Source organism: Bacillus rossius, chromosome 1 (genome assembly GCF_032445375.1).
Source record: "Bacillus rossius redtenbacheri isolate Brsri chromosome 1, Brsri_v3, whole genome shotgun sequence".
Classification (NCBI taxonomy): domain Eukaryota; kingdom Metazoa; phylum Arthropoda; class Insecta; order Phasmatodea; family Bacillidae; genus Bacillus; species Bacillus rossius.
This window is the reverse complement of record NC_086330.1, coordinates 303,789,460-303,813,835: the sequence shown is the minus strand read 5'-3', so window position 1 is coordinate 303,813,835 and position 24,376 is coordinate 303,789,460. Positions and strand designations below refer to the sequence as shown.

General features: G+C 35.0%; 1 protein-coding gene across 4 annotated transcripts in view; it reads right to left on the bottom strand.

The window, feature by feature from the left end:
- Nucleotides 1–24,376, bottom strand: part of LOC134527842 (esterase B1-like) — a 213,552-nt gene that overhangs the window by 28,549 nt on the left and 160,627 nt on the right. For all 4 annotated transcript variants that reach the window (XR_010074298.1, XM_063360795.1, XM_063360793.1 and 1 more), the window contains exon 7: nucleotides 3,400–3,732. Coding sequence is in view for 3 of the 4 variants with exons in the window: in XM_063360795.1 (XP_063216865.1) it covers nucleotides 3,400–3,732 (333 nt within the window). In the remaining variant the exon portion in view is untranslated. The remainder of the gene's footprint in view (nucleotides 1–3,399; nucleotides 3,733–24,376) is intronic.

Sequence of the window (24,376 nt, the reverse complement as noted above, 5' to 3'; positions counted from 1 at the left end):
TTCCAACCTTAGTAGAAAAAAAAGACTTGCTAAAATTTTGTTAAGCTGTAACTATGATTTTCTTTAAATCGAACGAAAAACATCCAGAAACAGTTCTGTAGTTTTGTATCTTGTCAGGTTTTCAGGTTTAAAAATACACTGGGCAGGCTGACTTTACAAAAAAAAATTGAGTATCTATACTTAAAGATCTACACATAAAAGCCACATGATTAAAATATCCTCTTTTTTTAAATTTATCAAACTTGGTGATAAATCTTTCCTCCATAAAAAGTTTTAAACAGTTTTTTTTTTTTTTACAATTAAGCCTAGAAAACTGCTAGCATAGCCTCATATTGCACCTTCAAATCCCAATTTTTCCGGACCCCCCGCTTTATTGGAGGGGATGGGTGAAGAGAAAATTGTGCCCCCCCTCCCCCCCCAAAAAAAAACAGAAATCCTAGCTACGCTACTGGTTCGTTTGGCATGAGCGAAAGGTAATTTTGCATAGCGGAAGTAATGCCCACATATCTTGTCTGGTATACCTCAACGCCACTGAGTAAATATGTAATGTGCTCGATTAGGTGAAGAATACCATTGCAAGATATTGTCGTTGTCACATGTGTGCCACCTGTCTTTGGTAGTGTACCTCTTTTACATAGAAACAATTGCAAAGGTAAAATACAGATATTGTGATGCTGTACAACGATACGTACTTCAAACGGTAGTGCGCACAGCCGAAGCAGAAAAGGCTGGTGCTCGTGCAGTTCCATTTTCGTAATGCTGTCAACAAAAATGACCGGGTCTTCCAATTTCAGAATTTCGCCTGTGATCTATACCACAAAGAAAATTTACGCTATCAGTTGTTAATGCACCGACATCTGGTAGATAATTGGTCTTTTGCATGCCAATGCGATTTATTTTATAAATGCTCGGTGTCACAAACTTTATGCCCATTTCTTCAAGTGTAGACAAAATGCAACTTCTTTAGCATCCTCGCTGGTCAACGATTCTGACGACTTTGTGTGCGCACTTCACGACTGGAATGTAAATGATACTTTGCGGCACTTTGACCAGTTTATATTCTGGTGGAACCATTGACGAAAACTCGTACAGCATATTGTTTAATTTTCCGTTTAGATATGTTCTTCTTTTCTTAGTCTGTGGCATCTGAAATATATTAATTTAAGATTTGTTGCCTGCAAATTTGTCTTGGGGTATTATCGCCACCATGGTGCTATTGCCTCAGTTGTTTTGCACCATTTTTTTTAACATAACCTAAATAACTATTACACCAACAAATATGTTAAAGTACTTATTAATAATAAGTATTTAACAGTAAATATAACTACATGTCTCATTTAATATTTAACTCCCCTTACCTTGCTCCAAATCGAGTCCAGAAATCAGATTAAAATACAGGGGGGAAAAAAAAAAAAAACATTTCTTTTCGATGAAACTACCATACAGCCAAAACCGGACCAGAAGCTAATACACCATATTCAAACGCCTTCCACTAGATCTCGCACCAATCCACTTCACTCCAGCACACGCATCTCGTTCGATTCTAAGGGTGACGGATTTCTCCCATGTGGCGGATTTCCCCCACTCTCCCCTATAGCAAGTTTTCTTGGGCCAGGCCTGTGAAATCAAAGATGTTTATGTACTTGTATAATTTATGTAATAAATATTTTTAGCTGTAATTTGGTTGTTTTATGATAATTTTTAATAAAATAGATGTCTTAGCTGAAATTATATATTGCATTGAGCAAGGATCAGCACTGTAATTAATAAAATAAATATTATTTTAATAAATGATGCATTTTATGATTTTTGGAATTTTTTCAAAATTTTTTGCCAAATAATTACAGACTTAAAAAATTGTGGATACCACAGTAATATTAATACTGCACTCTAGCAAGTAAATATCAAACTAATATGGAGGCAGACATAATATATTTCTTGGCATTAGTGGTGGGAGGTCAGTCTGCTAGTGGCTTCTGTGAGCAAAGATACATCATTTTTAATTGAATAACTGCACCAAGTTTTAACTGAGGACTTCATGTTGTAGGTACCTTTTTTTATTAAATTGTATTAATTTTATTTTTTATAAATTTTAATTTTTTACTTAAATTTCTGGCATAATAATTAAGGATTTTCAAGATGACGGCCACAGCGTTAAGTGCAATGGGGACATCATAATTTTCCAAATGGTTGAATTGTGTTTATTTTACATTAAAATTTAATTAAATTATTATTTTTTTATTAATTTTCAGCATTTTCCCGATTTTCTAAATTAAAAATTATGGATTTTCAAGATGGAGGCCATATTAAAAATTGCAAAGACAATGTCATAATTAAAAAAGGCGGAAAGTTATAGAATCCAAAAACAAAATAGTAGAATGTTCCAGAATTTAAAATGGTGGAAAAAAAATGGTGGATCCAAAATGGCTGCTGGGGTCAAGATCATTAAGATGGCCACTATGATGTCACAATCCAAGATGGCTGACACCACCACCAACACCCCACCCCCACTTATGTGCCAGGACATACTATTATATAGATTCCACTTCACACTATGATTTTCATCAATAGGCTATATTTATATGGCTATTTTGTGCTAGCAACTACAAATATCTGTCATATTAGTTACCTTAGTCCACATATATCAACATTAACATATATCTAATGCCAAGTTTCCATGTCCCGTCGAGCGGTAGAATGCAAGCTGGATGCTGTACTGCAACTAATGATGGAATATGGTTTTGCATATCATCAACATCTGGATCATTAGAAATAATGAAAGGTGATGAGCTTAGTATGGATCATTGCTGGAATGAATGGTTTCAGGGACGTATAGCCAAGAGGTTTGTCCGTGGAACTATAGCCCTCCCTTGCAGGATTTAAAAGAATAACAAGCCAAGACAGACTAAGAGAATTAGAGCAACTTGGTTACATAGGTTGTAAAGAGATTATGTTGAGAAAGGATTCCTGTAATCCTTAGTGGGCTATAATAGCATATTTCCTCTCCATTTTATGGCCTGGCGTGTCTCAAACACAGAAGCTGCTATAATTGTTTTTCCAAGTAGTCTATATTTAACACTGGTTTGTACATGTTTTAAGCATGTCTTTCATACAAACGTAACATGAGTGTTTCATGTATTTACTATCATTAATATATGTATATAAATTTATGACCTGTTTTAAAGAAATCATCAAATAATTGACTTAAGAAGAAAGTATTAAACAATTGATTAAAAAATTAAATATATAATGTTTAGTTTTATTTTTTATAGCAGTATCATTATTTAAATTTCTATGTGTAAACATTTGAGTTCCAAAAGTCTACTATCAATGAAACTTTCTTTAATTCTATTTAAGCATATGTTAATGATGAAATAAAGACATGGTGGTTACACTCACATCGACGTACTGCGGCAGCGTCTCGACGGACACGGGCCGCTGCCCGAAGTAGAGGCTCCTGGCCCTCTGCGCAGCTCCCTGCGAGGAGTCCAGGTCGGCGGGCAGGACGGCCTCGAAGCCCTGGTCGACCCTCCGCAGCACCTCGGGCAGCTTGTGGGCGACCTCCTTGAGCAGCAGCAGGCCCTCGCGGGTGTTGGCGCCCACGACGAGCGGCACGTCCTGCAGCGCTCCCCGCCGGATCGCCTCCGTGGGCGGGAGCGGCAGGAAGGCCTCGTCTCCGGCCCACGGCTCTGCCGAGGGCACGAAGGGCAGCGCTATGCCGAGCCTCACGTCCTGAGGTCACACGTGCCCGGTACGAGCTCAGTGCCAATCGTACACTATGCAGGCATCAACTTTCCTTCATCATCTACAAAATTCTATTTTTTTTGTGATTATGATAAAAATATACAAATAACATATACAAATTTCAATCTTTTTTAACACGAAGCATAAACAATCAACAATACTTTTGCTTATACATAGTGATTTGTAGAGTGTTATACAAACTGAATAAGCATGCTGGTGGACATATTGAGTAAAAAAGGCCCTAGGAGTGCAAATTTTTTGTTATAATTTTTTTTTATATTTTTGTTAATTTTTACCAAAATTTGACATCTTAACCCCTACAGATTTTTGTCACGTGTTTTAGATTTGGTCTTTTTATTTACGTTTAGTCCCTGATACATCCTTCTTCTATGCAAGGCAGTATTAGATACAAAGAATGACTAAAGAATTAGTTCTGAACATAAAGTCATAAAATATGGAAACAAATATACAAAAACATTAATATTAAATTAATTTTACAAAAAAATAATTGTATTCAAGAAGTTCAATGCTTTTAAAAACTTATCTAGTCATTTTTTATTACAACAGTGTACTACATTTGTATAACACACTATACCACAACACCATGCTCAAGTATGACTCTTTTTTCCTTAGGATTGTGTGGTTTACTCAATGGTGCCAAATTAGCATTCAAAGAGCAGGAAAAGGAATTTGTTTCCTGTTCGTCTCTCTCTTTCTGTCAAAGAAAGTTAGATCTTCAAGTCGTGTGGGGCGTGCGTAACCGCCGCTTAATTTAGTTGAGATTTGACTGCTCTTACAATGAAACGTGTTCACGTTATTGTGATCCATTTCATTGTTTTAGTTATTGTTGAGTTCTGTTACATTATCTGCAGTGTTGTTAAGTAACGAATTACAAGTAATCGGATTACTTGTAACGATTACTTTTCAAGTAATTTATACTTGTAATGAATTACATTTAAAAAATGTAATTCGTACTTGTAATTGGAATACATAACATTAATTGTAATCGATACATTAAGGTAATCGATACTTTATATTTACTTGCTGTTACTTTTATTCTCGGAACGTATAATGAATACATTTAAGAACAAGAAGATCATACACTTTTGTATTAGTAAAGTTTATAATTTTACGCTTGTAGTGCTACAATCGTATGCACAACATCTATGATCAAAAATGAAGAGCCAAAGTGACTTGCAGTGTCTCCAACATTACCCTATCCTAAAATCTGCATTTTTAAAATTTAACACATCGCTGACGTCAAGTGCTCCCGTTGAGCGTCTTTTTAGTGTTGGTTAAAATGTTTTTGCCATCAAGAGAGGGAATCTATCTGATGATAACTTTAAAATGCAATTGTTTTGTAAGGTCAATTCCAAAATTTAAAGAGTGTTACTTTTATTACAGGTAGCTACTTGTATGAAGTCTTTTGATGTTATTCAAACAAGTTTGTCCTCAAATACTATACATTTAATTAAAGAAAATAAATTTAATCATTACATGAAATCATTTTTTAACAAAACATATATGTACGTATGTTTATTAATGTAACAAAGTGTAAAAAAAATGAATCGTAGGTCAGTTTTAAAATGGTAGCGGAAAGTAATTGTAATTGTAATTGTAATTTTACTGATTACTTCTATGTAAAGTAATTTTTACTTGTAATTAGTTACATTATCACCACAGTAATTGTAATTGAGCCCAATTACTTTTTCCGAGTACTTTTAACAACACTGATTATCTGTTACAATAGGTTGGACTGTTTGTTATTTTTACTGTGCTATCATCACAGTGGCTGAATTCAGCAACGAAGAAACGCTGACATTGTTTTTGTGTATGGCTGGGCCGATGGAAATAGATGTGCAGCGCAAAGAATGTACAGAGAGTTGCAACAACAGATGTGTGCCACACCAAAGCATGTTTTCAAACACCTTTCGGCGACTATGAGACACTATCAACCTAATTTTTTAGAGAACCACGAGTCAATGTGAGGCAGTATCATGTTGTTATAGACAAAAACATACTGCAAGCATTTGAGCAGATCCTACCATCAGTATATGTAAAGTGGCTCGTGACCTGGGTGTTTCTACATGGAAAGAATGGTCAGTAGTTCATGCACATTAAAGGCATCCTTTTCACTACCCCCTGGTTCAAGGTAAATATAATTTATGACATTTATCCCATCCTAATATCTCATTTTATGTTCATTTAAAATAACACGAAATATGGGTTAAGAATATAAAGCCATTTTTTAACTTTCACTGAACAATGGGCAGGTTAAAAGAGTTTTTTTTTTTTTTTTTTTCATTTTTCTCCTTTGCAAAATAGATTTTTGTCTTATTTGTTCTTAAGGTATCGCTCAAGACCCACAATCGTCGTGAAGTTTAGTCATCTCACATTTTTTCCAACCAATTTCTCTCTTCAGGTTTAGTATAAGGGGATGAAGAGTGATAATTGCAGTTCTACTGTTTTCTCCTACATTTTGATGTAGAAGTTGGGCAATTTTTGACACTCATTTTGTGGACTGATAAAACAAAATTTACATTAGAGAGGATTTTCAACCAGCACAACCTTCACAATTAGCAATAAAAAGGCCAAAATCTACATGCGATTAGACAAACATCTTATCAAACCATATTTGTAGAAAACGTCTGGGCAGGTGTGATCAGGAAGCACTAATTGAACCTCATTATGTGCCAGACACTCTCAACAGCGATAATTATCTTGAGTTCCTGCAGAATGACTTACCAGAATTGATGAGCGACATGCCGGTATTCAAAGAAAATCATCCTCCAATGGTCTTCAAAAATGATGGCTGTCCGGCACACACTCTACAAACTTCCCCAACTCATGGATTAGAAGACTTGGGCCCATCTCATGGCCCGCATGTTCCCCAGACCTAACTTCACTAGATTTCTTTGTCTGGAGACGTGCTAAAGAGCTGGTGTATAAAGTGGAGATTGATAAAAACGAAGAATTGATGGAGTGAATCAACACTGCTTTTTCAAAAATGAAACATGATATGACTCTCTGCACCACGACGGTAGAAATCAGACATGTGTCGAGCATGCATTAGAAACAGAGGAGATGTATTTGAAAAGGATTTGTGATTTTTTGTTTGATAAATTATTTTTATTCTTAGGCTTGGCCTCCACTAGCAAATTCTAGTAGTGTGATTTTTCAGCTCTAACAATAGAACTTATTGTTTCAAATACAAGCGCATATCATGCAGCTACACAATTGCAGCGATTAAAAAGTTGCAACATGTCCTATTTTCGCCGCAACGCAACTGTCGTTCTACCAAATTAATCACACTAACAGGAATGAACGTGCTCCGGCTTGTGATAGTTTAGTCGGAGTTCTAAAGTGGCTTGTTCTGGTCTTATAATTTTACTTGTTTAAAATGTTTGATAACGAATCTACTGAATGCGAAAAACATATAAGGTGGTTGACCCAAATAAGGCCATGCTTTTAATAAGGCCACCTATCGATATCTTTAAAAGTACATTGAAAACACCATAGGAGGCAGCACTTACTTGATCTGCATTGGAGCAGTATCTGGTGGCTGTGTTTTGAACTACTTGCTCTCGTTCGTTGTAGACCATATTGAGAGCAATGTTTATGAGGCGTGTGTGTTATAATATTTAGTATCGATATACGAGTAAAATTAGTGGTAAGTATAATTTAAAAATACTGATTTATATGTATTCTTGCACTATAATAAGCGCTCTTTAAGCTTAAGTCATAGTATATTCTAACAGTAATAATGTAATGCTGTAAATTGTAATAATAAATAAGCATGCAGTTGCCCCCAGAGATTAGAGAAAGTTACAGATGGAGCATAAACACAGTTTGGGGGTATCTCTGCTGAAGCCAGGGGACGTAAGGGGGAAGAAGGTCGCCGTCATATTGTTTCATGAAGAAAATCACATTTTCTCATAAGTGATGTATGTATGGTGTTGGAAAAGTGCATGAATATTAAACAAATAAAGACTGTTGACTCGAGAAAAATGATAGTGTACAAGAGTATGTAGTAAACTACATTTCTATATACTAAGTGGAAACTTTTAGCGCCAAATTGGAAGTGTTTTACTGAAATTAGGACAGCTGTGTTAACGTTGGATCGTGTTGGATGGGAATTCGAGCTCTTGGAGTGTGTATTTACGTGAAATGTCGTCTTGTTCGGCATATGGGTGCACGAACAGGAGTGCAAGGAAGGGGGCTGAACAGCTGGAAGTAGAAAAACAGAAGAAAATAACCTTTCACAAGTAAGTTTAATCATTATCCTCGAGTGTTCAGGTTAGGTTAAAACATGCCTCTTGTTTGGGCCTAGTATAAATATATTTTATTACTGGATACAGAATATATACATACACATTTTTGGCAAAATAGAAGTAGGCCTACTTATAAAATCATGGTCATGTAGTTTTGCATTTCTATTTTTGTCGTTTTGCAACATAATCTTGATAATAAACGAGATACAGAAGTATGTAGGCCTAGTTTATGTTTCATTAGAAGTGTACTATAGATGACAGTCTTATTGTTATTACATTTATATGAGCCAACCAAGTTAATTTAACATCTTTTACAGACCGAACCAGGAATTTTTTTTATTCTGTATTCAGTTGTAACATTTGTTAAAAAAAAATAAAAAGCTACAGTTTGGGTTTTATTGATATCTAACATAAAACCATTGGGAACAAACTATTCTTGATCTTCATGCAAATAAGTTTTAACAATGTCATTTAACCTATCAAGATCGAGTAGTATGAACATTTATACGATGGTAATATAATAAATAATATGACTTGATATCACATTCTTTGGAAGATCATTTATTGTGTTGTTTAACAGCAAGGGTGCTAAACATCCTTGTAGTTTACCATACGTTAAATGTTCTGTCTCAGGCCTTTTATCATTGATAGTGCTTCTCCCGCAGAACATACCACTCCCTTACAGTTCTCACAAGCATATTATATACAAGCATGTTATATTGAATACCATGTCATTATCATTATGGTGACTAACAAAGGTCCCAACACACTTCCCTTCGGTACTCCTGACGTAACCTCTTCCTTCTCTGACATTGCCTTCCCCACTCTCACAATCTGAGACTTCGTCCCCTGAGAAAGTCCCCAATTCATCTAACCAACGACTTGTCCTCTAGCAGATCGTCTACCTTACTCATCATCATTGCATCAGACACCTTGTCAAACATCTTTTCAAAGTCTATGAAGCACGCATCTACCGGTACCTGCTTCCCCTCATCAACTTCCTGCACAATATCCTCAAAAAACCTGCCAACTGAGTCACACATGAATAACCCTTTCTGAAACTATGTTGGTACTCCTGAAGCCAATTCCTCTCATTCATAATGTTAACCACATACTGCACCACTAATCTCTCCGTTACCTTCCCCGTACATAATATGAGACTCTCAGGTCTGTAACTGCCAGGCCTCCCTTTATCCTCATTCCATTATGTTCCCTAAATAATCATGTTTTGCCTGCTTTATTTTACTTTCTAGCTCCCTTCCCATCTGCTTCATACATTCCCAGGCTGTTGTCCTACCACTACTTTTCCACTTTGCATACTTTTTTCTACATTTCCTACACAATCTATACATAATTGCTTTCATAGTCTTCCAGCATACTCTTAATCAGTGCATCAATTGTAATTGCACCATTTCTAAGACAAACCCGTTCAGCAAAGATATAATTTTTGGTTTGAAAATAATTGTATAGGCTTACCCCTTTGTCGATGATAGTTTTCAACAGTTTTAGAGAAATAGGAAATAGATAACTTTGGTAGGTCTGCTAGCATGTTTTGAAAGCTAGCATTACACAGAGTTTAAACTACCAGTATGACCATTATAATTTTTTTTCTTTCAAGAAAACAAATTTTCTCCCTTTAATTTTTAAATGCACATTTTATCTTGAAATCTCGATATTCTTTGTGTAAAGCTGGTTGGTGGCCCTTAATTACTGTTTCTAACAAGTGCAATGGTATCTTTTTTCAGGTTTCCGAAAGACTTAGAGAAGCGACAGCAGTGGATAAAAGCTGTGCGAAGGGAAAACTGGGAACCGTCAGCTAGGAGTGTTTTATGCTCTTCTCACTTTGCTAACGAGTGTTTCGACAGGACATCTCCGTGTTATGTCAGACTATGGGAGAATGCTCTTCCAACTATATTTCCTGCTTTTCCACCTCACTTGCAAAAGGTTCTGTACCTATGTGTTGTTTAAATTGCTTCTTTTACCATTTTGCTTCAGTAGTTCTGACAACTTAAATCAATATTTTGCTTGTATGACCCTACTTATTGATACAAAAAATTAATTCATGCAACAAATTTTTTTTGATTGTAATGACGGGATCATAAAATAATGAGCAGTTTCGATGTTTTGGTGTTTTTAGGTAACTAACTTAAGGATATGTATTTTTGGTGACTTCACCAGTTGTCGTAATGATGAAGTAATTATTAAAAACGTACATAGATAATACCAAATCAAAGTTTCTTGAATGTTAATACTTAGAATGCAAATTTAAAAATATGTTAAAGAGGTAAAGCCTAAGAGATACTTCTTGCATTTATTTATAATAATAGTTTTGCACTCACAATTAGGCTACTGCCCGGTGGCGAGTGGACTCTTCACCATCCCCACAGTACCTCTCCTCCAATCCTTTCCTAAGCTTCCCAACCCACCTCACAGTCACAAACTCCTCCGACAGAACGTTCCATACCCTCACAGTCTTTACCAGCACAGACTGTTTACCCCTCTCCGTACTCTTCCATACCTTTAAAAATTAAATACCTAGGTATAGAAACAAATTTCAAAAACTTCCGTTAGAACAGACATACTATTATCAACAAATAATGTAGATTAGTTAGAACAAAAATAATTGCAATACCTTCTACAATTGTTTTAGCAGGAATTACCAAATTTGCATCTGAAATCGTGAACTTGGTGTTTGATACTAAGTAACACAATAGAATAATTAATGTATTGTGTACTGTATTTGGAAAATCTTTTTGCATAAATATTTTATCCTAATATATTAATGTCTAAATTACAATTTTATTGTGATTATAGAGGACTACCAAAGTGTGTAATGTATTCTTTACTTGCAAGGTTAGGTCAGGTGGGTGTCATTTAATTGCATTTACTTCGTTACAGTATCTCCATGAAGTGCAAACTGGAAAACACTGCAAGTAAAGTTTATCGGGTAAATGTTAAGCAGAATCCGCATTCTGAAATAATATTATTAAAAATCCCAAAATAACTTTATTCTATTCTATGCTTATGTTGTATACAATATTTCCTTTAATATTTTTATTCCTTTTAAACGTCAATTTACGTGCTATCGCATGTAATCAAGTCGGCGGTCTGCGCCTCCATACTGCTAAAAAACATCCCTGTCAAGGGTTGACGCAAGAGCTTGGTTAAACAGTAGGGACTCACATAATTTATTTTGCAAATTCAGAAATATTTACGTTGTTATTAATGTAAAAAAGAAATGAACGACACTGTATTGGAAACACAAAATGGTGGCGACAGAATGAATGCACATGTATTTAAATGGGAAATGAAAACGGTGATTACTCCTAAACTAATCGGAATTTTTATCTCCGGTTTTTTTTATTAAATTCAGGAAGGTGAAGAGCATATAATGAAGTTATTTTGGGATTTTTAATAATAATAATATTTCAGAATACGGGTTCTGCTTAACATTTACCGTTTATCGATATCCTAACGAGTATACTGTTGTGGAAGGAATGACAAAAAAGAAATGTGATATTAGAGACAAGTAGAAATGTTATAATTACAATTTAACCAAACCCACTGCACATGGAATGATTTATCTTACAATGTCATATAGTGAGACCACTACTTTGTGGTTATTGGCAGCACGTCTTTGCACAGAGATGGCATTTGATATGAGATACAGATAGAACAGCAGTTGAATGAAGACAGTAGTAATAGGAGAGCCTTGAGAAAATTCCTACATTATGCTCCCGAGTTTATGGAATTCCATACTTCTGGTGCCCAGGGTTGCATCAGAAAACTCTAGCATATCTTTTGTGTTATTTTGGAGGGTTAATAAATAAAAATGCAATTAAATAAAAAATATAAAAGTATATTTGTAATTACAGTAAAACTTCTTCAATACAAACGGGAAGGGACCTAAATGTTTCCTTTTTGTAATAATGGGGTTTGTATTATCAGGTGCTTGCAGCAACTATGAAAAATTCTAAAATGTTTGCCACTCTGTTTAATATCCAAAATAGAAACATTATCATCATCACAATAACTTTCTTTTACTAAAGGACTTATTGTTACATTGTTTATGCATAAATGACAAAGTTAATAGTTAATTTGTTGAGAAAATTTATATCTCATTCCTAGGAGACAGAATGAAGTTTGTATTAATAAGGTTTGAATAGGTTTTACTGTAAATTCATTGTCTGTTAAAGGTGCAGCATAAAAGGAAACCACCAGACTCATGTGCAGTTGATGCTACGGTATGTGATGGCAGTACAGAAGAGGTTCAAGCTAAACAGATGTGTTTCCAGCAGCCAGAAGAAGAGTACCATTGTGAGGAAAGTTCATTATTGGCACCCAGTAATTTTGAGTTCCCAAGGAAAAAATGGCTGCGGTTGAAGATGATTGAAATGAGAAGGTCTTACAGAAGAAAACTGAAAGCCATACAACAGAAGAATAGGAGATACAAAAAAGGTAGCGTATTTGGATGCCATAATTAAGGATTTGAGAAAGAAATGTTTGATTCCTGGAGAAGGTCTTGATGTGCTACAGTGTATTGCTACTTCAAATAAGGATCTGTTGAAGAGACAAGAAGCAAGTTCAAGAACACAAGTCTTCACAGAAAATATAGCCAAGAACTTCGCACATTTGCAGTAACACTTCATTATTATTCACCACGCGCTTACTGTTATGTGAGGAAAAGTTTTGATTCTTGCTTACCACACCCAAAAACAATCAGAAAATGGTATCAGCACGTTGATGGAGAACCAGGTTTTACAGCCGAGGCATTTCGTGCCGTAAAACTGAGGGCAAGTCAAGAAGATCATGAAATATTGTGCTCCCTTGTTTTTGATGAATTGGCCATCAGGAAACATGTGGAATTTGATGGTCACACTTACCAAGGTTTTGTAGATACAGGCACAGGTGTTGACAATGATGATAGACAACTGGCAAAGGAAGCCTTAGTTTTTTTATTAGTTGCCATTAACGGGTCATGGAAGGTCCCAGTTGGCTATTTTCTAATACATGGACTGAATTCTGAGCAGAAGGCAAACTTAGTTTTACAGTGTGTAAAGTTGGCAAATGACAATGGAGTACGCATAGTTTCCATCACGTTTGATAGGGTTTCAACCAATTTCAGTATGGCCAAGGAATTAGGTTGCTCCTTTTATCCTTCACAACCTTTAAAAACATGGTTCATTCCACCAGGCATGGAACAGACAATAGTCATATTTCCTTATCCCAGCCATATGGTGAAGTTGGCTCGAAACACACTAGGAGAAGAAAGGGTACTTGTTGATGGAAAGGGTACTTGTTGATGGAAATGGTGATCTTGTTCAGTGGCAGTATTTTGAGAAATTGCATAACATTCAAGAATTGGAAGGGTTGCATTTAGGAAACAAGCTTAAGTCCTCGCACATATTTTTCCAAAATCAAAAGATGAAAGTAAATTTGGCTACTCAACTTTTTAGTCGTTCCGTTGCAGACGCAATGGAATTTCTGACACAGACTTTAGGGGTTACTGAGTTTCAAGCTTCAGCAGCAACAGTAAGGTTCATAAGGATTATGAACAACTTGTTTGAAGTGTTGAACACTAAGAACATGAGGCAGTTAGATTTCAAGAAACCACTACATGAAGGGAACAAAGATGCAGTTTTTGAATTTTTAGGAGAAGCTGAACATTATTTACGTAACTTGAAACTGAATTAACATCCTGTGATCCAATCATGCAGGAAGACAGGTTTATTAGCGTTTTTGATTTGCATTGAAAGGTTGAAAGGTTGAAAATTTGCTACAGTGATTTATGTACTACCAGTGAGCCACTTTTGAAATACATACCAACTTATAAATTTTCACAAGACCACATTGAATTTTTTTTTGGTAATATCAGAATGCATGGTGGATTCAACAACAATCCAACAGTGAGCCAGTTCAAATCCGCTTATAAGAAGTGTCTAGTTCATATGGAACTCAAGCCAACAACAACAGGAAATGCCATACCACTGGAGGAAATAACCATATTAAATTGCTCTTCAGCCAACACAGTAAATTTGACAACTCCTACAGCATACTTGTACCTTTAAGAAAATGCCAACAGCTTGATAATAGAGGATGAATCAGATTATGTTTATTCATTCAATCCTCAAGAAATTACAGAATATGCCCATCATATTATTACTTACATTGCTGGCTTTGTAGTTCGTCAATTGAACGTGGTCTTAAAATGTGAAAACTGCCTTAGCTCACTGTCAGGAAACTCTGAAAACCTGCTTCATTCACATCATGCAAAAAGACAGGGGCGGATTACTGTTCCCATTACGAGATGTCATTGCAATATGTGAGACATGTGAGAAGGTGATCCGAACTGCACTTGCAGAGAGCGGTGGGAAATTTATTTTAAAGAAATTTACTGTGGCTAGACTTGTGTGTTTTTTAATGAACACTTATGTAATCTCAAGGAGTTGGATCTTTGCTAGCCTAAATGAACATTGCAATGACCAAGAACCATTAAATGACCATCGTCCTCATTTAATTCGCACCATTTCAGAAAAATATTTTGAAGTTAGAGTCCATTACATTTGCAAAAGGTCAGTAGATAAGTCTGAGAGCAAAAGACAAGTGTGGATCAAACTTGTATTGTTTAAAGGACACTGAGTTTTATTTGTATTTCGTGGTCCTATAATAATTTACTATAAACTATTATGCTTTATAATTTCCTTACTGTAACAACATGAAATTTCTCATTTCCTGTATACATATAACACAATTTCTTGCTGAGGCATTTTTACATGCCCAACATAATATTTTTAACAATAAAATTTCAGCTATAAAAACAAAAATTAAATTGTCTGAAGTCAACTATAGAAATTGTGATTGTTTGGAAGAATGTCATTCTGCTTTACAGAGAGAGGTTTTGTGATCCTGGTGTTGAGAGGCATGAACTTACAGATGATGTGGGAAGATGTACTCTGATGATTAATTTTTCAATATCTGAAGCATACCAATCAAAAAATCATTAAATCTTATTTCAGTGTAACATTTATTTGAAAATTATCATTAAAAAACAAGGCGTTATTGGTTTATGCTTATGTTTTCTTTAATATATAACACTTCTTAACTCAGGTCTTCTGAAAAACAGTACAACAGGATCCTGATATATAATTTGTTGTCAAGCATAGCATCTTTAATCACAGTGTTAATTGCACTGATTATTTTGTTGCAGGTAAATTCCTTAAACTTGCTACAAAAATCAATAATTCGTGCTATCGTAATGGAAAAGTTTGTGAAAAGTAATCTACTGACTGGAGTTAGTTACGCCTACTTCACATTACCAGGTTCACTCAATCATCACATGTTAGTCAGGTTTTGATGAACACTTGCATACCAGTGGCTTGGTCTACGTTGTAAACTTAACTTGTATCACTTAATAAGCAGTAATAGTAGTTGAAATATTACTCCACCCGGGGCTAACCACATCCAGTTTTGTGATCAATTTTTTTTTTTGTTTTTGTTGATTATATATGTTCATGTATGTGATGTAACATTCAATTAATAACACTACAAAATAAATAAATAAATTTATAAGTATGTATTTCACTTAAAATATTTCTCTTGTGGTCAGTGTTATGAGTATGTTTTGTTAAAATGGTATCGAATGTGCCACAGTTTTGACTACTAATTGCATTGTTTCAAACTGAGAGTATATAATGTGGCAAGCTATTGATGATTTGTTTTGTTTCTGTCTTTTGTTTTTGGGCTTTAAAGTGATGAAAATATATTGCAGCATAATTATAAGTATTGGCTCAGGTTTTTGTATAAGTGTCAAAATTTAAAAAGGAATTCAAATATGCAATACACATTTTGTTTTAGGTGCCATGAAGTGTCAAAGGGTTTTCAGTTAATTTAATTTTGTGAATACCTTTTGGTTACAGATGAACTAAAGATACTGACTAAAACCTCACAAGAGATTATTTTTTAGTTGTGGCATATTATAGCTCTCTACCTGATGTTATTAAGTTTTTTGTGTATTTAGTTACTGTCTCTTGGTCCTAAAGAGCTATTTCTGATGAGTAATTGCACAGGAGTTCCTTTCAAAATTTAGGTGAACACTAATAAAGGATGTTTTAAGTTTAAGTTTCGGGGGGGTTGTACGAAAGTTTGCATGTGAAGAACGTAATGTTAAAGTTGGAAACAAGGAATTAGGTATTATAGTTTGAAAGTCGAATGAAAAAAAAATTTATGACTTGAGGTATAATTAATCGAAAGGGAAATTTCACTAATCAACCAGAGACTGACAGGTATGAAAGAGATCCAGATATAATGTTGAAATTCCACTTCAGCACTAGGCCACAGCTACTATCAAATAATTGTGACCTATTTTAAAGGTATTTAGAACAGTATTTAGTATAGTAGCCTTCTGTAGTTTTTAATTCTCTGCAACATAAGAATTTTTAATAAGTAAATGAGTGTATGTGTATTCAAATAATTACTTTTAAGAGAACATGTATAGTTAACAATTCAGAAATAATGCTATATTTGTAAAGTATCTGTTAATATGTTTACCTATGTTATAGTAGTGAGTAAAAGTTGTTGGCTTAGGCCAACTAAATGTTTTTCTTCCAGTTCAATGACTGCAAGCAATATTGTAAATTGTGTAACTTCTGTAATTATATGAGTACTATTGTAAATTTTGTACCATCTGTAATTGTACGAGTTCTTGTATTTGCTGGGAAAAAATGAAAAAAGTTTTGTGTACATTTGTGTACTATAATATCATAGCTGATTTGTATGTCTGGACATTCAAAAATTATAAATTAAATTTATGTGGAAAGTTGTCAATGTACTGTCTGTCATTAGATATGGTTTATGGTGTGAGCTGTATGTGACAATTTTAGAGAGAGAAAATTCTGTGTAATTTTAATACTGTTTGTAGAAGAATTTGTACTGTATTTTTTACTGAATATGAAGCTGTTTTATCTATTTTAATTTTTAGCAATTCTCTGTAAATGTGTAACTTCATAAATTTGCACAACTTGTATGCACATTTGTAACATTTGTTTGTTGCCACAGTAAATCAGTCTAGATGTTATTACAATACAAATTTTGTACTACAGGATTCACTGGCATTAAGATACATATGTCTTGTCATTAGGTACATCAAGTACAAAGTACAGATTATCATCAACTTTCTTCTTGAGTATATTAAGTACTTTTTTAATGCAGGCTAGTTTCAGGACTCACCACTGAGAGTTTTAAATTTCTATTAATTGTATTGGAGATTTGTCCCAGAAATTTGAAACTACTGTATACAGTCGTTTCACGCAGACAATCCAAGTAGGCATCCTCAACTTTCTCAGGAACTTGTACTGAACATTGCTTGTGGTACACTGCTTTAATGTATGTGTCACACAATTGCCTTTGCAAAACTTGTTATAGAATCAGCCGAATTAGTACTTAGAAGTATTTGTTTCATTTCAATTCTTTAGTTTTATTGTTAACTTAATGAAATTGTGATTGTGCATTGTGTTACTGTGAAAATCTAGGAATAGCTTTTTGTTTCTGCTTGTATCTGCTTGTATCTGCTTGTATTCTGCTTGCTGCTGTAATTTTCTAAATGAATAAATTTATAATAAAAACATTTATGACATTGTGGTAGTTATTTTTATTTTTCTATTTCTAATAAGAGCAATGATTGTAAAAGTTAGTTGTATCTGTTTCCCCCCCCCTCCCCCTTTTTCCCACTTAAAACAGGGATGGCGATTAGCCGTATTGAATACGCATGCCAAACGCAGTTTTGCCTCTGCGCAGACATGTAACCTAGCTTGCTGTGTTGGCGCTAAAAGTGTTTTCCAATAGGACTTTTAAAGATTGACCCTATTATTTTATTTGTGGAAAATGTGTGTTAAATCCAACGCAGGTTTCTATCATTTTGTTTTACGATTACTGCCGGTAATTTCCCAGCTACAGCAGTGTGAAAAAGCTATTTTCACCACTTCTGATGAGCTTGGTAATCATGTATTGAATAAGCGGACAACATTTTTAATTGATAGTAACATAGTTTGTGTGTGTCTTCTTTCCATAGATAACCATTGGAAATATGTTTAATAATTATGCATGAAAAAAAACTTCTCGTACCGCACTACAGTACAATTTATGCACCAGGTTCAGCTAACTCAACAAACAACCTTAGGAGCATATGCAGGGTTTTCATAAATGACAGAAAAGGAAGAATACTGTATTTTGAAAATTTTGAATCTAAGTTATATTCTGGAGTCTCCAATTTTCTGAGGACCAACATTGTCAATCAATGAAATGTTATAGCTTGAGACCAGGGTATAGTAAAAGGTAAGGTATATATGGAAATTTTTGTCCAGAAATAGTGCAGAAACAATAACTTACATAAATATACCATTATGGTGAAAGTCTACTCTCCACTCTTTCCTACCCGTCTCAAAAAATAGTGTCGTAGGGAATCTAACGTAACATTTGCCTTACATTGTATTTCTTGTTTTAATGTAGGTAACCCAAAACTTTTCCGATGCTGGAGTATGCAGCTGCAGTATGGGATCCCTTCAATGAAGGAGAGAAGGTTCAGAGGAGGGCGGCTAGGTGGGTGAGAGGTAGGTGGAGAAGGCGAGGGCGAGAGGATGAGAATGAAGGTAACTACAGACCATCAGTGATGATGAAGGAAATGGGGTGGAGTTCATTGAAAGACAGGCTAAGGGTAGAGAGGCTGTTCAGGGTGGTGAAGGGGGAGGGAGGATGAAAAAGTTTAGGTTCCCAATTAGTCAGAGGTGACTACAGAGGGAGAGGGAACAACAGTGAGAAGATCCGAAGGGTTTGGAGGAGGACGGAGAGGGGTAGACAGTCGATGGTGGTGAGGGAGTGGAATGTACTGAGGGGGCAGCTGGTGCAGGTTGGGGGTGTTGGATTGTCTAGGGCACTCAGGTCTGGAAAGGGAGTGATGTATAAAACTTTCAACCAGGCGAAAGCCCAATTGCAAGCCATGGTTATTATTATTGTAAACAAAACTCAAGGGCGAAGGTGAAGCCAAGGCCTAATTCTGCACCCTTCACAAAGGATCACCACTCATGTGCAATGGAATAAAAAACGGAGGTCACTTTGATGAAGTAAAAAGCTGAGAAAAACAATTTCGACCCTACACATGGTGACAGCAATCATTTGCGATTAAATTTAGTGCGAAAATCCAATTAATGATATGTTCGGCAAGTCGGTAAATCAGTTAACCTCAATGTAATTTCTGTCGGAAAGATCAATTATTTTACAAAAAAGGGGAAGGACGTTACATTTCGAATCTATATATGGATATATGTTTGTCAAACGTAGCTGCGGTCAGGATTAGTCTATAATGTAGTCAAGGTCACAAGAACTTTTAAGCTGGTTGATAAATATATGGGTTCATTCTCCTTTATTATAGCATTTTGGGCTTACCAGATAAAATAATTTAAAATTTTCTCACGGAAAAATACGCTGACATACACACGATGTATTGACGTATTTATTTTGCTTTCCGCCAGATGAGAGTTATTATGACATCTTATGCACATACCAGCTGTTCGCGAATGTAAACCAATGGCCGTCATCTTCTTACGTGAACAAACTGGCCTCAGTTTTCAGAGCTTATGCTCCATCTGTTACTTTCTCTAATCTCTGGTTGCCCCGAATAAGGCCATGTGTGGCCTTATAAAGGTCTATGGTGGCCTTGTTAGGGGCACAGAGTACTTTATTCAAGATTCCAAACTATTTACACTTTTAAACTTTTAGGTACCTAGTGTCAAAGAACTTGTAGTAGCTGCGATGCATTTAAAATAATGTTATAATTTTTTATAAAGATTTTATGGTGTCACTAACTATATTGTTAATATTTTAAAGATAATATAATTATATTGTTAATATTTTAAAGATAATATAATTATAGCTTGACAAAACTTTTATTTGGCCAGTACCAATATTGTTACAGTTACACAGATAATAAATATTCTATGATCTTACAAAACATAAAATTATTCTGATACATTTTAATTACAGATAAATATGGCTCTCGTGCAGTCAAAAGTGCGGAGAGCTTAGTGGACAAGTGAGCAAATGAATGCAGCCATATCAGCTGTCCGCAGTGGGCGTACTGTCAATGGTGTGGCATCTGAATTTAGTATTCCTCGAAGAACATTACGGAATCATGTGATATCAGGTAGTACAGACAGAAAATTGGGATAGTCTCCTGTCTTTACCATAGAACAAGAGATAGAGTTATGTCGAAGGCTCTTTCGGCTAGCAGATGTTGGTATGCCTATCACAAGTAATGTTCTAAAGAGAAGTGTTTATTCATTCTGCAAAGAAAATGATATTATCAACCCATTTAACACATTGAAGCGCAAAGCTGGAAGCTGGTGGCTGGAATTATTTCTGAAAAGGCATCCAGATGTAGCGAAACTGAGAACGCAAGATCTTAATTCTGGAAGAGCTTCGAAACTTTATCCTTACATTGTCAGAGATTACTTTGCCAAACTCAGAAATGTCATGTTAGAATGTGATGTAGCTGATAAACCTCATTTGATATACAATGTTGATGAAAAAGGTTGTAGATTAACTCTACACCATCAACAACAGGTTTTTGCTCGTAAAAGTTTTAAAAGGGTTCACATCATAGAGTTGGAGCATGCAGAGAATATTACAGTTGTAACATGTGGGAATGATATGGAACAATTTGTGCCAGCAATGATTTTATTCAAAGGCAAACGACTGAAACCTGAATGGGAAGAGAAATTGCCACCAGGGTCCAATGCTGTAATGACACCAAAAGGAAGCATGACATGTGAAACTTTCTCAAAGTAGATTGAACATTTTGCTAAGTATAAAGCCAGCGTAGTAGAACACTGTTAATCTTTGATGGTGCTTCCTCGCATCTAGATGCGAATATTGTTTCAGCTGCGGACAGACATAACATAACACTGTTTTGTTTACCTAGCAATACTACCCACGAGCTGCAGGCCTTAGACAAATCAGTTTTCAAGTCATTCGAATCATTTCGGGATGACGAAGTCTTGAAACTTTGGATGACTCATCCCGATCGAAAAATAAATCGCACCACATTTGGAAAAATATTTTCCACAGTATGGGTCAGGTCTATGACTCCAGCAAATACAATCTCAGGATTTAAAGCAACAGGAATTCACCCCTATAACCCTGATATTGTCCCTGAAGTAGCATTTGCTCCTGCCTCTTTGACTGACACTCAATTCCCGATCTAATATATGTATCAGAAGACACTTCACAAATGAACAGGGAACAGATAGGCCTACCTTCTTCTGCATCACCACACTCAGAATCAGAAGATGAACCCTTAGTTCCCACATTAAATGTTCCTTTTCAGTATGTTTCTTCTCGGTCAACTGTGTTAGAACCTTATGTTACAAATGTGTGTGCTGCAGTTCGTGCACCGACTGACACTCTTTCCTCTACTCCAACAAACACCCTCGCCCAAAATTCCATTGATTCTATCAACACTTCTGGTCGAACACTCTCGGCAATCCTGGCCACACCAAAGTAGAAATCACAAAAGACCCAGCGACGTAAATCCATCAATTTGAAGGCTCAAATAGTCGTTAAATCTTTATTTCAAGAGCAGTGACTAAATCTCCGCGATATAAAGTGCCTAATAATCTATGCAACCAAGTAGGGAGACTGACTTTAAGAGAATTGTCACAACCAAGCACCAGCGGAACTCTGTCACAGCCAAGCACCAGAGAAACACAGCATAGCAGAAAATTCAAGACATCTGACAGCTGGTACTGCTTCCTTTGTGACCAAGATCGTCTTGCTGATATGCGACTCTGTGCAAGTTGTAAGCAGTATGTGCACGAGGAGTGTGTTGGGTTGTCAAAATCAGACAAAGAGATCATCTATTGTCCCGAGTGTGCCTAAAATGTTTTTGTGCTCCTGACAAAAACTACTTATTCTTATGTTTATAAAATATTCAGAGGTTGTTCAGCTTCTTGTGTGTTATATTTATACAATAATTATGAACAAATACTAAGAGTGTGTTGGACGGATTAATTAAAGAGATTTTGCAAGGTCCTCCATTAGCCAATTTTTTGCTTTTATGAATAGTCATTTTTAAGTATTTAGTACCTTCAGAGTTTGTCAAGCTTCTATTGTGTTCTTTTTTAACAATTAAATACCATTCTATACCTGTTCCGATTTTTTTTTGTAACTTGTCTTTTTAAATATTATTATGTGGCCTTATTTGAAGCACCTCGCTCCTAACAAGGCCACTTTGCACTTTTCGAGTAAAAATAAATATATGGCTAACTATGAACATATTGGAGTTAAGAATTTTTCCACATGATTAGTATGGATCAAACAAGGTTTGATAAAATTGTGTAACTCCTATTATTTATTTTAAAAATTTGAAAAATTCATTAAATCATAAGGTGGCCTTATTTGGGTCAACCACCTTATTAACAGTGATTCATACTGAGATACTTAGTAAAGAAATTGAAGAGACCAGCTCTTTATAATAAATAATTAAAAGAATATTAGTGATCACAATTTAAAAGAAAAACTGTGGGCTATATTTAGTTTACAAGTGATTCCAAACTGGGTAATATTCTTACAGCATGACTTTTCCATGATGTATTAATAAAATTCCAAAAATACATATTTTCGAATAGACATTCCTTTATTTACCCTGAAAACTGTGTATTTATATTTCTACGGGTTTCTGTGAAATCAAAGTTTATAGCTTTCATTACAAAGGGCACCGCCTTTTTGTTTATTACCATTTATATTTAGGTAGCTTGTACAGAATTATGTATGTGTGTATATTTTGTATCCTGATTTTGTGACGTAGTGGAAGGTAAATAGAAAAAATATATATGTGTGTGTGTGAATCCCTAGTGTGCATTCAAACCTAAGCTTCAACCCTTGACAGGGATTTTCTTTTACAGGATCAAGGCACTTATGTGCGATAGCACATAGCCTGATGTACAAAACTCAATTATTACGTTTGATACACATAATGATAATTACATTTATGATCAGATTACATGCTATTACACTTAAAAAGTCAGTGCTTCGTGCCTCCATACTGCTAAAAAAGATCCCTGTCAAGGGTTAACTCTTGGGTTTGGATGCACTGTAGGGACTCAAATTATTTATGTATTTATTTTATTATAATTTTTTTTACCTTCCATTGCATCACAATATCAAAATATACATGTCCTTACATATGGAAAACCACAGGATCAGCAACACAATTAAAGCACAACATGGTGACGGCCACTTCACTGCATAGGCTATCTAATTTCACCCACAAATGGAAATTTCTCAGAAACCAGTTGGAATTCAGAAACGCTGTTTTCAGAATAAATATAAGAATTTTTATAAGTTTTATAAATAAAGAATTTTCGGAATTGTATTATTAATTCATAGAAAAAATCTGCGCTGTAAGAATATTACCCCAAATTGGCAGCAAAAGACACGAAAACTAAAAGTAAGTGTGCATAAATAAACTCCTTATTATGAAAAGAAATATTGCAACCCAATATAAAGAAAACACATATAGTTAAAAATAAATTAATAATTTTTTATTAAAAGCATTGTCATTTTACATCATTTGCTGTTGAAGTAATATAATTTTGTACCTACCACTGGCACTGAGACTTTATGTAAAATGAAGTCATTGGCAAAGTAGCTTTATAGCTCTCCAGCTATATAGTGTAAACCCACCTTAAGCAAAAGAGCGAACACTAAAGTCGTTTCAATGATCTCCATTGGGAAACTGTTTTAAGTTAACAATTTATTTATTGCAGTGTGTGCATTTACAAGATTTTCTGAAACAGCTATTTTTTGTCGCCGCGACTATAAATCGTTAGTGAAGGCGGAGCCTTAAAAGTTGACTTTTTGCCTATTTGTTTCCATTTTTCTGACCATATGAGTTCAGAACTGATTATTTAGTCGTTCTTTGCATCTAACACTGCCTTGCATCCTAACCTAAATAAAAAGATCAAATCTAAAATAAGCAACAAAAATATATAAATAAATTATAACAAATAAATTTTAACCCCTAAGGCGTTTTTGCTCAATACATATGTATTTTCTAAATGGGTCAACCAACACGCCTGATCATTTTGTCCAACCCTCTACAAATCCCCCTGTATGTACTTCAGTTTATGTCAACTCCTCAAACAAGGGATATTTACTATCAAATTCGAAGTCTCATGATGATGTGAAAACATTTGTTCTATCTATAACTAATTTCGTTTAATTAATTAAACTAAGTGTGAGTTTTTTACAAATGCATATCTTGAAAATAGAAAAATATAGTAATATAAATAATAGTTAAACAGTATATAATT